Source organism: Antedon mediterranea, chromosome 1, assembly GCF_964355755.1.
Source record: "Antedon mediterranea chromosome 1, ecAntMedi1.1, whole genome shotgun sequence".
Lineage (NCBI taxonomy): Eukaryota > Metazoa > Echinodermata > Crinoidea > Comatulida > Antedonidae > Antedon > Antedon mediterranea.
In genome coordinates, this window is record NC_092670.1 from 37,525,783 (window position 1) to 37,540,478 (window position 14,696).

General features: G+C 33.2%; 1 protein-coding gene and 1 long non-coding RNA gene across 2 annotated transcripts; one reads left to right on the forward strand and one right to left on the reverse strand.

Moving 5' to 3' along the window:
* Positions 1 to 1,953: 1,953 nt before the first annotated feature.
* On the reverse strand, positions 1,954 to 14,638 carry LOC140056520 (cyclin-dependent-like kinase 5). The gene is made up of 7 exons (XM_072101957.1): positions 14,529 to 14,638; positions 13,123 to 13,211; positions 12,269 to 12,550; positions 11,669 to 11,840; positions 10,686 to 10,816; positions 10,204 to 10,284; positions 1,954 to 3,095 (listed from the first exon to the last, which is right to left on the reverse strand). Exons 1-7 carry the CDS (start codon positions 14,563 to 14,565, stop codon positions 3,000 to 3,002), a joined length of 888 nt encoding a protein of 295 aa, XP_071958058.1. The 5' UTR covers positions 14,566 to 14,638; the 3' UTR covers positions 1,954 to 2,999.
* Positions 5,067 to 8,688, forward strand: LOC140056691 (uncharacterized). The gene is made up of 2 exons (XR_011846808.1): positions 5,067 to 5,465; positions 7,413 to 8,688. It is a non-coding gene; the product is annotated as an uncharacterized lncRNA (long non-coding RNA).
* Positions 14,639 to 14,696: the final 58 nt, after the last annotated feature.

Sequence of the window (14,696 nt, forward strand, 5' to 3'; positions counted from 1 at the left end):
CAAAGAATTTTATAGTTATTGCTTAAAGATGTGGATGTTTGTCGTTTTAAAAATAGCTTTAAAAAAAAGAAGAAATGTATGTTTTTTTAATGTAGGCGCACCACATGCACATCATGTTAGGTCTAATCGATTATTTGCAAACAAAATTGCAATAAATGTCATACTTCTATATTTTGAATCTGATGGATATTTGGTTGAGTGAATGAGATAAAATGGTCGCTTTCATAATGTGACCCTGCCGCTTTACGATAAATATTAATTTAAGCTCCGTGTAAAATGACGTCATTGAATTTCTATTTGAATATAAATCGAATTGAATATTTAATTAGATCTGCAATCTGAGCAGCCGAACAGTAAACCGTAACAATTTTACTTTAAAAAAAAATATATAAATCTTAGAAACGAATATTTTTCACATCAATTAAAGCCGTAGTTTAGTCATGTATCGGTCCATCAACTACCGCCAAATGACCTTCTTCAGCACAGTCAGGGGAAATGGCAAAAGGCTTCCTGCTTTCTAAGAGTTTATCAGATAATCTATATTGTTTTGACAACTCTTGCACGAGTCTAGTTGGAGGGGGCAGGGGTGTGGGAGATGTTAGAGGAACGCTAGTAGACCAATCGCCATTATCATTCTGGAAATTACGACTAATTTTACCATTAGTCCAAAATATGTTCACCTCTTTATGATCTTTCTTGGCCTATATTCTGTTTTTTAAAGGTTTATGACGTGTTAAAAAGTGCTAGAACCTTTCATTAAAAAATATATATAATATGCCCAATTGATGATATAGATACGCTATGGTATGACGAAATGTTCCGTTGCAAATTTGAAATTGCATCTAATGGCCCATGCCAAGCAGCAAGTATCCATTAGTGAGGACGCAAGTTATCAAATCAATTGTTTTATATCCCTCCATATTAAAGGATACACACAAAAAAAAATCGTTCGGTCGCTGAAGAATAGACTGAGCGTAGATCGACCAAGTAGGCCTACAGTATGAACAAACCGGAGTTTACGCTAGGCTTATACGCATGCGCAGTTTAATCTTTCTATATATTACCGTCTCCTTTCGTTCAGGAAGGAAAATGGTTTTCCACTAACTCAACAACCTCTTAATGTTACATTTGTCTTGTTGTAATTGTATTCTCCAAGTTTGATTACTACGCACAAATATATTTACTCTTTAGAAAAAATCTATACGGAAATGGGAGTGAAATGATCGATTGGAATTTAATCTCATCTGCGATTGGCCAGCTGAGTTTATAAGGTTAACCATGGAGTAATTAGTTTAAACTAATCTTTCATGGGTTAACTGTCTCGTGCTTGCTAATCTTGTAAACTTTATTATTTCATTTACTAATCCTGAATTCTATAATTTTCGCATTAACCTCGTTTTTCAGTCAAACTGAGATAACATTTGCGAAGAAAATTACTACTTCATGCATTCCGTTTGTTATCTTTAAAAAATGATAAATAATCGTCAAAAGGTAATTTGAATTACAGTACTTCACAATAAATCATGTTCATATACTCTAACTGTACACAAAACAAAACGTACTGTACGCGCGCGTTCAATTAATGTCACTGACAATTTGCATATTCTAGGCACATTTCTGTCTTTTCTTAACACTATCAAACTAGTTTGACAAAAAAAGTGTGATGTGCCCAAATATGGTAGTGATATGACATCATCATGTCCATATATGCACATCACATTTTTATGTCACATGAAGTTTGATAGTGTAGACAGAGATTAACAGAAAGCTTGGTTCTCGTGTTAAGACGAAGCGCCAATTGAAAAATCACAAGGTGGTAACCAATGATTTGCAACGATTTGTAATTTGAAATATTATACGGGGTTTCTATTTGTCTTTATTAGTTAATTTGTAGGTCATTTGTTGCCTTCAAAATGCCCCCACACAAAGAAAGAAAAAAAACATGGATTAAATAATATCATTTATTTCAATATCTCTTAAATGTTACAAAATAAAAGTACCTTTACAAAATAAAATAATAATTTAATAATAACTAAACATCAAGATGTTTAGAGTACAGTGCAATATGACGTTCTTATGGAATAATGATTCGATCGTATCGTTACGATTCCCAAAAGCATTTATTTATATCAGTTTCAACAGATACACATTCCATTTTAAGAGATGTTAAAAACTACCGTACCATTACTAATAGCCACTTAAAATTAGTAGGCCTACTCTATTCCTTATTACTCGCTACATTAAACTGCTCTTTTATATTTTTAATTAATTATTTAAAATAATTTTAGTTTAATTAAAACACTGGCCATTATAGACAAAACTAGCAAAATTTAAATATTGCACCGGACGTATTGGCTGTTATAGAATGAAACCGAAGATTGCAACCTTGTGAAATACAGTAGATATTCTGATTGCTCTAGAAATATACATCGTAACGAAACAACTGCGCATGCCTACAAACAAAATGCCATAGCTTGTGTTGTGTAAAAGGTGCTGACATGTATCAAAATGTTTAAATTAGGCCTATACCAAATACAATAGTATAATTAAGAAATCATTGTTTATAAATAATGCATCGGTAAATTTTTTAAAGAAATAAATACATAATGATTCAGTCATTAAAATCCTTTTTTCTTGATCTTTATTTTGTGTTATCTGCTTTGCTTAACAAATCAGTAAGTTTCCATTGTACAAATCCGATTGGCATCCGTCACTGGTCCTGATTTTCCATACTTCTGAAGATCTAGAACTTACAACGTTCCAGAACGAACGGCGAAAACATCAAAGTTTGTTAAAATAGGTCTATAATTTAAAGATCAAGGCTTATCGCCAATCCTCTTTCGAAATACCATTGATGGCAAAAATGCAAGAGATTGGACAACGTGACAGTGTTGTGACGTCACTAAAGTGTTCTTGGATCGACATCATGATTTGACTACGTCTCTCAGGACATCAATATACACCAACCTTAACCATTAAAACGGCAGAAGAGATTCGTCTCAGGCTTTAATGGCAGGACTGACGTCAGCAAAGTAGGAGTGCTGGAGACCGTCTTCTGCAGACATCCGTAAAGACGGGTTGCAGATTAGAAGATGCTATCAGAAGTAACAAGTATTTCATTAATGAGGTCATTAAGGAGGAAGCAAACCACGTGACAAAAGATGTTATAGATTGAAGATTAATCATAATTAATACAAAGTTCTCTAAAACGTCAATGTTCCTCGAAAGGTTTTTTTTTCTTCTTTTCTTTCTTTTTTTAAAATTATCCATAAAAAACAAACAAAACAATAACAATATTGTAAATGAATTTAAATACGTGTGGCAATATATCAACATAGACTAAGAGGAAACAAAAAAAAAATATATATATATATATAAACACAACAGGCAAAGAAATGTATATTTAAGCATGCAATAAATAATCAGTGAATTAAGCCTTAAATAAAGTTCTATATAAATGGGTTCTAATTGGAATAGTTAAAACTTAATACCTAGTTACGTCATGTTAATTCATTCATTCATTGTGTTTTGCGGATTTTTGTACAGAACCAATAGGAAGGTCATAGTTCGCCACAAACCGAACCCTATTCTGTTTTGTGCTTTTGTTATTCTATTTAACAAGGTTAAAATATTGTCTAAATATATTTTTTGATAGAGACATCAACACCATATTTTACAATGTACTGGATAAAAATACAAAATGAGTGACGTATTATAATAATATAAAACTCTGTCTACATCAAACTTTATGTGACAACAAAATATCAGTACCATATTTTGGCATATCACTACCATATTTGGGCACATCACACTTTTTTTGTCAAACAAAATGTTTAATCAAATAAAATTAGAATATAAACAAATGCGTCAAGTAAAATGTGCAAATTTGGTTTAATTTAAGAAATCCACAGCCTTTGGGCAAGTCGTAGTTCATCATTACTGGAGGAGTATTATGATGTTGCCGTAAAGGTCAATGGCGGAAAGTGCCAAACCCACAGAAATGTCAAACTATCAGCTTTAGGCCTATTGGTTACTAATAAGATAAAGAGGCGTAAGTTTTATTATAAAACTATTATAATAATCAACTTATGGTTACGTAGTCCGGGGTGGATGACGTGCCGTACGTGACATGTAACTAAGTAAAGTAGTCTAATACGCGATGACCTAATATAAAAATGGGATAATAAATGAAAGGTATATTGGTTTTAAAGGCTTAAAGTGAGCGGGATGCGATATTTCTTTTCGTACATAAGTTGAGGAGAGATTATTTAGAGGGTTAGGTTTAGTTATATTTAGGAAGTAGTTCGGCTATCTTTCACACAAGGGGTCCCCAACTTACGTACGAAAAACAATCGTGAGCGGGATACTATAATGCACCGTTTTGACATGTGTGTGCCCATGCTTTCAAAATGTGCGGTAATTTAAATCATAATAGTATACACGGAATTATACATCCGTTTACGGTGTTGCGGCAGTCTTTTCCGTTTGGTTCAGCCATGCATGCAGATGTACCGTGGACAACAACAAAATTGATGAATAGTAACCAATTAACGAAATTTGCATAGGGTAGGTCATAGGTCATAGCTATTGAAAAAGGAGCATATAGACGGTAAATTAAACTATCAATTTCGTTTGGAATCGAATCAAAATGCATCTTTCAAGACCAGGAGGTACAAATGTCTAGGGCAGCCTTGGGCACAGTCATGCTTACTTCGCTGGGTAAAAAGTCAGTAACCTAACCACCAAAAGTTACCGACAATTTGACCATAAAAACTAACTGATCCGGGTAAAAAAATCTCAAATAACCGTGATTTTATAAAATAGCAAGGTTAAAAAATGCATGTACTTAATGAGTTTAAAACTTTCCACCATGTCTCACTACTTAACAGTGGCTCAATGGTCCTTTGTATAATTAAGTACCTGGAAATATGTCTGTGTATTCATAAAAACAATGACGTCACTCAAGTAAAGTATTTGTTTACAAGTCCGGGAATTTTCCATCAGACAAATTGGCAAAAGCTAGTATTTCGAGGATTTGTTTCAATTGTAATTCGTCCAACCATGCATGTCAGCATACAAATACATCGTACAGTATTTGAATCATTTCAATTGAAAGCTCCGTGGTAGTGAGGAAGTAGAAGAAAGCTAAAAGTGTCATCATTTGCAGACGTTTTGTTGACAGAATCAGCCCAACGACATACACGTACTATACACACGAGTGTCAATATTGTTCATTGGTTAACCGGTGGTACAACAACAAGACATTTTACAGGTGTCAGTAGCGTACCTCCATTCATACGTAACTATCAGAAACAATACTGCTAGAATAGTTCATCTTTGCGACGTCATAACAGAGCATCAGCATGTCATCCCACGGACTGTACATGGTGGTTACCAGGCTTAATCCAGAGGAACAAGCAAGATTTTTTAACCAGCATTCGTTTTGTTGGCTTTATGCATTTGAGGTAACATTTAAAGTTAGAACACTTATTTAATTCTGGTCTTTTGTGGACTCATTCTATTTCTAAAACACTATTTTCTTCAGTTCTTTCAAAACGTTCTCCATATTTCGACAATCTCCACAACTTGATTCTACTTTTTGTTGGCTTTATGCATTTGAGGTAACATTTACAGTAAAACACTTCTTTAATTCTTGTCTTTTGTGGACTCATTCTATTTCTAAAACACTATTTTGTTCAGTTTCTTCCAAACGTTTTTCTTATTTCAACAATTTCCACAACTTGATTCTACTTCTATTTAAGGATGGTTTTTTAAGGTGTTGGTTGTGATGTGTTCTTTTGAGTGTTGCACTTTCTTTCGATCACGTTTATCAATGTTTCACACCGAGTCACCAAATCACGTCACAGTATTTAATTTGTCATCCACTTTTACTGCGGATAACCATTGTGATTGTCAAGTTTCTTTATTTTTTTTTTCTTCAAAAGATGCTATTCTTTCTTTATTTCAAGATTGTTGTGCAAAGCATTTCACCAAATCTTGAAAACTAACCATTTTGTAAATTTGAAAGCATTTTTTCACCTGAACTTGTCCAATCTTTGGAAACATCGGATTTACGTAGCATTAACTTACATGAAATTCTGTAATTGATCATAAACTAAAAGTCAAAAGACAGTTTTTATTGAAACTTAACAAAAGTATAATTTTTTTTTTTTCTTGAGTAACGGAACGTTAGTTAGTTAGTAAGCATACAATGTTTTAAAAAGAACCTATTGTTTTCTCTTTGAGCAGTATACTGTAACCACTACTATTACTAATTAGTGAATTCATGGAAAAAACTCTATTTTCCACAGATTATAAGAATGACCTTTCACACTACTATGGTCAAGTTTCTTTCTTTTACAGTATAAACAAGTTTTAATTGTACAATATGGTTTAAACATGACCTTTTTCAAACTTTTTTTTTTATAAACATTTATTGATTTTTTTTAAAAATATTTCTAAAAAACCTTTGAAAATTCCATTTTTATTAAAGATTGTTTTACTTTTTCAATCTTATTAAGAACCAGCAAAAAAAAATTGACTACATAGTCACAGTATGACATAGTAAAGAAAATTGAACTGAAATGTCTTCCTCAATGTTGTTACTAAGCAGTAATTCACTTTCTACTATCATTTCTCACATCACGTTGTTGAAGTCAAGCTGTTCTCATTTTTGTCACTTGTTTCATCGTACATATGAATGGCATTCAACGACCCGTCAGGGTTTGCGATGAATCTTCTTTAAAACTATTTATGATTATAGGTACCTTGATGATTGGCATGACCTTTGAACTTCTCATCAATGGGATTAGCCTACTGGTGAATCGACGGTGTTCTCGTTACCTTCAAAGCTAACCTCTTCTCTGGAGCTGCAAGTACAGTATGTCTATTGAGTAGTACACTGATTCCATGATGTAATGGGCCTAGAATGCCATCAAGGGAGCGTACCTGATTACTTTTAAAGCTTTACTGAATCCCAATGGATTTATAAATAGAATATTTACAAGGACCAAATGTTTATTACACAACTATATTACTACTTTTTTTGTTTAGTACAATGCATTTTGTCACTTCCATGCCATAAATACATCAATAAAATATTTAATTCTACTACACAGATTAAACAAAAATGAACAACTTTTAATCTTGTTTATTTCATACACATCCAACAGCCAGTAACTTGCCAATTACAGGATGGATAAAATAAAAGTGCTTATATCAAAGGAAATCTATTTGAGGCTTGGGGAGTGGTTTAGAAAGGGTTGGGAGTTGCAAACCCAGGCCCTATGTAAATATTGCAACTTGGGATTGGGAGGAAAGCTTATTAAACTACCAAGTTACAACTCCACTACATAAATTATTGATACAGTATTTGCTATAATAAAATAACAATGTATATCTTCCACTTTTAGGCCTTGAAGGACTACATTGAACTGAAATGGAAAGGACTGCAGGTAGAGTCGGTATCCGATGATGAATTTGAAGTCATTGAAATTTTAAAAAGAGAAAATAAAAAGATAATAACAGAACTAACGATCGAAGAGGCAGAGAAGCTACGCCAGAAATGGATTCACGTTGGGTACGGAAAATCGGTCGGAGTCGGAGGTTAAAACTGAAATGCAATGGGAAATCAAATGGCTACTACTGCAGTAAATTGCAGTAAATCATTTGTTGTTGATATGATTTGTATAAAGTGTATATATGTATTGTGTTCATATTTGTATCCGATGTCAAATAATAGTATGCCACTTTCAGGAAGAGAGCTGTGCATGGTATTGAATTCTGGAAGGTTGGGCCTAGGCATTGTTAAAGCCCAGCTACTAGGTCAATACACTATATAATTGATAGCAGATAAAGGCAACGAAATGGAACAGTCTTTGTGAAATCACCTGCATCATATATAATTACATACACAACAGATTTGTATGGAAATCAATGAGATGTGTCTGTCATGGAAAAAAAAGATTAAAATCATTCAAAGATGGATTGCAACCACACAATACTTGAATGTTGATAACTCAAAATGCAGACATACATTTACAAAACAATTTTCTAAACCTACGTCATGTAAATAAATTCACGATAACAAGGTGTCTGTGCTTTTAATAAATACACCTAGACAATTAAAGACCTCCCTAATTCAGTGTACAGTATGCAAAACAGTATAATACATGTGTAGAGAAAGGCTAAATTTAGTATGGTAGGAGGTTCTTATATGAATTTGGGGGTACAAGTCACAGACACTTTAGCAATATAGTAGTAATGTCTATATGTATTATGTAGAGCAGAATACAACAACTTTTGTATTGTAGTGCAGTTAATATTAAATAGCTGTAGTGTACTGCTGTATTATTTTCTATAACAATATTATTTTAAGGCTTCCGTCAATCTTTACTTCTCTTTAATAAGACATAATAATTGCACTGTGTAAAAGGAAAGCAGAATTCAATGCAACAACAAAAAATGTCGTCAAGTTAAAATCTTTTACAGTATTGGATTTTTGTTGTTGTGTAAATCATTCGGTTTTCATGATATACAAATAAATCATTAAAGGTGTTCACATAGGTAGCCTGGAGCTATACATAAGAATACACCTGTATAGGATGTAACCTCCCACTCGTTATATCACGCAAAATAAATCATGTAAAGAAATTTCAATAAACTAAATTCTATGCAAAACTTGAAAAATGTGTTTTTCTTATTTTCAAATATCGTGAACGACGGAAATAAAACAAATTCAAAATGTCATGGTCACCGCATTCTCAACCTTTCTGATCTAAAACTCTGTGTAGACAGACAAACTAGTTTGACAAAAATAGTGTGATTTGCTTAAATATGGTAATGATAAGAAATTATCGCACATCCCATTTTTTGTCACAAAGTTTGATAGTGAAGACAGAGCTTTACACAAACATGTATACAAATAACTACTTAAAATGGACCTGAAATGGATTTTCGATTTTTTTCATTATAGAATGATGTTTTGGGGGCTATTAGGTATTGCTAGAATGTATATTGTTACCAAATAAATTGGTCCTTTTGGGGAAAGCCCCATTTGAAAATCAAAAAAATTCGCGGGTGACGTCACTTTGCGAATATATTCCTATCCCTCCAATGGACAATTTGCAGTTTTTTGGCTATAACTCTTGAAATCTATGGAGTATTTTCTAAAAAATGCTTGTGCATTTGCAGAAACGTATTTAGAATTATTTTAGATAAAATTATTACCGTATAAACGGTTATTCATCGAGTAAATGACGATTTAAAATCTTAAAATCAACGTTTTTTTTCTGGAAATACCGAAGTTGGCCTGGCAACGTTGTCCGGGATACAGCTCCGTGCGCAATGATGCGTATCCATATTTTCCGTTTGTGTATTTTGTATATCGTTCGTAATTTATACTGCTAAAATGTGTTAGTTTCTTTAGTTTTTAGTTTAGCAGAATTAAATTAGTAATATGAGATGACAATTTATTTGTCACGAATCAGGCAGTTCGAAAACGAATTTTATTCATATTTTACTTTAGCTTGACAATGAGCGCAGCAAGTTGTTGATATCGCTTTGGTCCTTGGATGCACATGAAACGGAGCCTCGCCGCATGATGTGGGTGGTGGATCGACTCCGCGCGCTAGATTGGGGGCCTAGGCCTAGTAAAGGTTTGGGAGGTAGGCCTTCTAAATTTGGGTTTTAGAACAAACAAAGTACATTTTAGGGACCTATATTTCAACAACATTAGATATTGAATAAATTAGTATTAGTGTCAACGCTTCGCGTATCTTTCCAGGCCGTCGATCATTCACTGACTATCGGGCGGCATACACGCTCTCGATATCATCGTCGTGTATATGTGACGTCGTGAATATAGAGGCTTCCGACGGCCGTTGAAATAGAATATTGCAATGGCGTGAGTAATTTTCGCTAATTTACCATGGTATCTTAAAATTTCGTTTTTACTCAAAATACTATACATTTTGTTTTTATTTGTATGGGTTTGTGTTAATTTGATACATTTAAATAACATGTGTGAATTTCTTGAAAATCGAAAGTCCATTTCAGGTCCATTTTAAAACCTTACCTGCAGTATTTATCCCCTAACAAAAAAGCCCTGAAATTCTATCTGAACAAGCGTTCTTAACTTTATTTCTGTCTGTTGTCTATTAACTTAAGCGAAGAAATAAAATGGGACACAAAAAAAAAACTTACTTGTAGAAGGTCACGACCTTTTGAGCTGATGTTGGGAACAATACTTGACAGTGACATTGACATTGGATATATTGGGAAGGGCTGAAATTATAACAAATATATATATAATGCATTTGTTTCAATGTGAAATGCACACTATTTTGTTATAGCACCTTTAAGTGCAGGTTACGTTTCTGAATGAATGCGCTGCTTGCACAGCATTTATTGTCAAATATATAAAAATATTTAAAACTTTGTACACAGACAACGCTCTTAACAAAGTATAAAAAACACAATAATCTGGTCACAGGGCTTTTCATTATGTTTAAGTTTTATGTTGCAGGTATTATTAAATGCACTACACTAAGGTACAACAATAGTGCATAATCTTGCTCATTAGACTGTCTACACTATCAAATTGTATGTGACAAAAAAATGTGAGGTGCTCACATATCACCACCACATTTGGGCACTAGTTTGATAGTGTAGACAGAGCGTTATACCTTGTAATCTGGATGTTTAGAGACGCCTGGCCATGTCTCTTCTGTAGGTGTTCCCAGAAGTTTAAATATACGTTTCAGTTGATCCTCAACATCATTCCCCGGAAATAGTGGTCGTCCCGCATTACCCATCTCTATAATGATTAATTAATGATTAAACCAATAATAACGCACAGTTAATGGCAAAAACAATTATACAATATATTACAAATTTAAAATAGTAGGGGATTCTGATGGTAATTTATATTTAAAAAAAATAAAAATGTTCATTTGAATATTAAAATTTAAAAGAATGTAGAAAGAAGGCACTGTTCATATTTGAAATAACTATTACTGTACAGTACTTTATTCATTTTACTGTGAATGTACAGTTTTTTCTGTAATTTCTAACATACTGTACTATAAATATATTGTGTTAATGTATGATGTTTGTTATGAATAATATTCCCTCATTTTATGAATATTTGAGGAACTCCATTCATAGTTTTAAGAAGAGAATGCATGACAGTCGTAATAGTCTGATTACAACCATAGTTAATGTATTTCCACAATCCAAACTGCATCTGTGTTGGTGCATAGAGATATTATAGTTCACTATAATATCTCTATGGTTGGTGCAAATTGATATTTTATGATAATTTAGGTTGTTTTTGAGGAAGATGCTATTGTTAATTTCCTTGTGACATTTTCTCTTTTTGTTTTGTACTATCCAAAATAAAGGAAATGAATGAATGAGTATACACTATACTGTAGCTATAAGGCTCTGTCTACGCTATCAAACTAGTTTGACAAAAAAAGTGTGATGGGCCCAAATATGGTAGTTATATACCCAAATATAGTAGTGCTATGACATCATCCATGACATGTCCATATATGGGCACATCACACTTTTTTGCCACATAACGTTTGATAGTGCAGACAGAGCTAAAATAGAATCCATCGAAACTGTGCAATTATCTTTTAAAAATTATACACATTTTTACAACCTGCGAATATACATCCAGCGGACCACATATCAATTGATGTTGTGTAAACTTTAGCACCAAAAAGAACATCAGGAGGACGGTACCAGAGGGTGACAACTTCAGCTGAGTAGCACCTGACAGGTATACCAAACGCACGAGCAAGACCAAAATCTGCAAGCTTTAGGTCTCCATTCTGAAAAAAAAATTATTTGGACCACCTGTACTGTTACAGCACTCTAGTATGTATTAAACACTGTAACTGGCTTGAAAGAAATATCTGAAAATTAGGTATCCTCAAAACAATATTTTTAACTTTCTTAAAATTAATTTAATTTATACAGTATTATTAGAAAAGGCAAAACAGAATGGGTTTTGTACCATCATTAATTGATTTTGTGTTTTGCTGATGGGTGCATTGTGGATTCCAAACATCCTTCTTAGTATGCCTTCCTTTCCTCCTATCAGCACATCACTCAAGCTATTTTATATTTAATTTTGTTTTTATTTATTTTTCTGCTGTATATATTGTATTCTCTGGAGGAAATAAATATAACAAAAAAATAAATAAATAAAAACAATAGAAATGATATTTAAACATTTTTGTAATACTAATATATTTACTGTATTAATAAGTAGATTCTGTGGTTTGAGGTCACGATGCAAGACGTTGTTGCTATGGCAAAATGCTAAACCCCGTAGCAACTGATACATGAATGCTTTGACAACATCCTGGTCTATTTCTCCATTGCATGCATCAAAGTACTTCTTCAAGTCTTGATCGCAATATTCAAACACTAAAGTCAACCGCTTCTCGCTGTGTAGTACATCGTGAAGGCGAACAATATTCTTGTGTTTTAGTTCCTTTAACAGGCAGATTTCTCTTAATGCTGAGCTTGGTACACCCTAATGATAAAACACAGTAAAGCTCTGTCTACACTCAAACTTGGAAACAAAATTTGATGTGCCTATAATACACACAAATATGGTAGTGGTATGACATCATCATGTCCATATAATATGGACATGATGATGTCATACCACTACCATATTTGGGTGTATCACTGCACTACCATATTTGTCAAACTAGTTTGATAGTGTAGACAGACCTTTATGTGACAAAAAAATGTGATGTGCCCATATATGGACATGATGATGTCATACCACTACCATATTTGGCTATATTTGGACACGCCACACTTTTTTGGTAAAACTAGTTTGATAGTTAAGACAAAGCTTTATTTATTATTTTTTTAATTGGCACCGTTGACCACTTGGTCTAATGTAAAGATTTCTATCTTGTCTTAGGCACTACGCTGTGCTGATATAGACACCAGAATGGTCAAGTACCAATAGTCTATACACAAAATGTTAGTTACATGCATGGACCACACCGATAGGCTTTTACAAGCACAGATGAATCTACCGATTGCAGTTTCCCCATCTCAATAATAGCCGGCCGGCCATACAGTACATACCTCATCATCGTCATCAAGACGTACTCTCTTTAGAGCTACGATTTCCTGCGTATCTTTGTTCTTTGCTTTAAATACTGTTCCATAAGTACCTATTCAAATCAAATCAAATAATATTAGTATAAGTTTGGGCGCTAGTTCCGTTTCGCACCTGTCATTTATTTCGACTCAAAATGTGTTAAGAAACTTTATCGTGAGTACCACACCTTAGAATTAGGCCTCAAAAATACTTTTACGAAGGAGATCACACAAAAAGTAAAAAATAAATGCTTTAAAGTGATGAATTTACAGACGTGTTTCTCGCACATCGGTTCCATACGCCATGTTCAATGTTGTAGTTTTTATGGAGCGCCAAAAGAGCAATCATAATAGAGGGCTAAAAACTCAATATAATGCGTATATTTAATGCATTTATTGGTGAAAATTACGTTCAATTTTAATATATTTTGTCAATGTCAATGCAAAAAAAAATGTTACTGTTGATACTGTACATGGTTTTCGCAGTTTTCGTTAACTTTTAAGAATGAAAATCGACAAATTCATCATCATATTACATGTACTGTAGTTTTTATTTATACCTCAATGATCTAAATAATATTCCTCTTAGTCTTATTAGGCCTAGGCCTAGGCTAGGTAGTGATTACTCCATGGTAGTGATGCTGATTTAGGCCTAGGGTTTTGTTGCATTGACATTGACAAAATACAGTATAGTAAAATTGAACGTAATTTTCACCAATAAATGCATTAAATATACGCATTATATTGAGTTTTTAGCCCTCTATTATGATTGCTCCTTTGGCGCTCCATAGAAACAACAACATTGAACATGGCGTATGCGAAATTGATGAACCGATGTGCGAGAAACACGTCTGTAAATTCATCAATTTAAAGCATTTATTTTTTACTTTTTGTGTGATCTCCTTCGTAAAAGTATTTTTGAGGCCTAATTCTAAGGTGTGGTACTCACGATAAAGTTTCTTAACACATTTTGAGTCGAAATAAATGACAGGTGCGAAACGGAACTAGCGCCTAAGTTTGCACACTTTCACAACAAAGAAACAGAATTTTGGTCAAAAAAATTGTAAATTAAAAAAAATTAATTTCGGTTAGAAAATTGTTTTAAAAAAATGTTAAGTATTAATATCTAGGCCTAAGCCTTATGTATGTTTGGAAGCATACACAATTCCCATTTTAAAAAATCTCTAGGCCTAGCTTATATATGGTGTGGTTTGTTTTCCGTCCTGGTCGCGGACCGCTTTAATTGATCGCTGTCGCTGACCCTGCCTTTGTTAGGCCTAGAGTTTAGATTTACTTATATAGGCCTACCGATAGGATTTATTCATTCGTGAATGATCGGTAAGTAAGCTCATTTTCAAACTTAACTTAATAGATATTCAATTTATACATACCTTCCCCAATTTTCTCAAGTTTTTCATATTTTTGCATTTTAATATACCGTCAAAAACAACAAAACAAAATGTTATACAATAATAATTAAATTTGAATCCAGCCGTTAGGAAAACAAATACACCGCGTTTTATTGCATCATCCACCACACACGGCCTGGAAATGCTAGA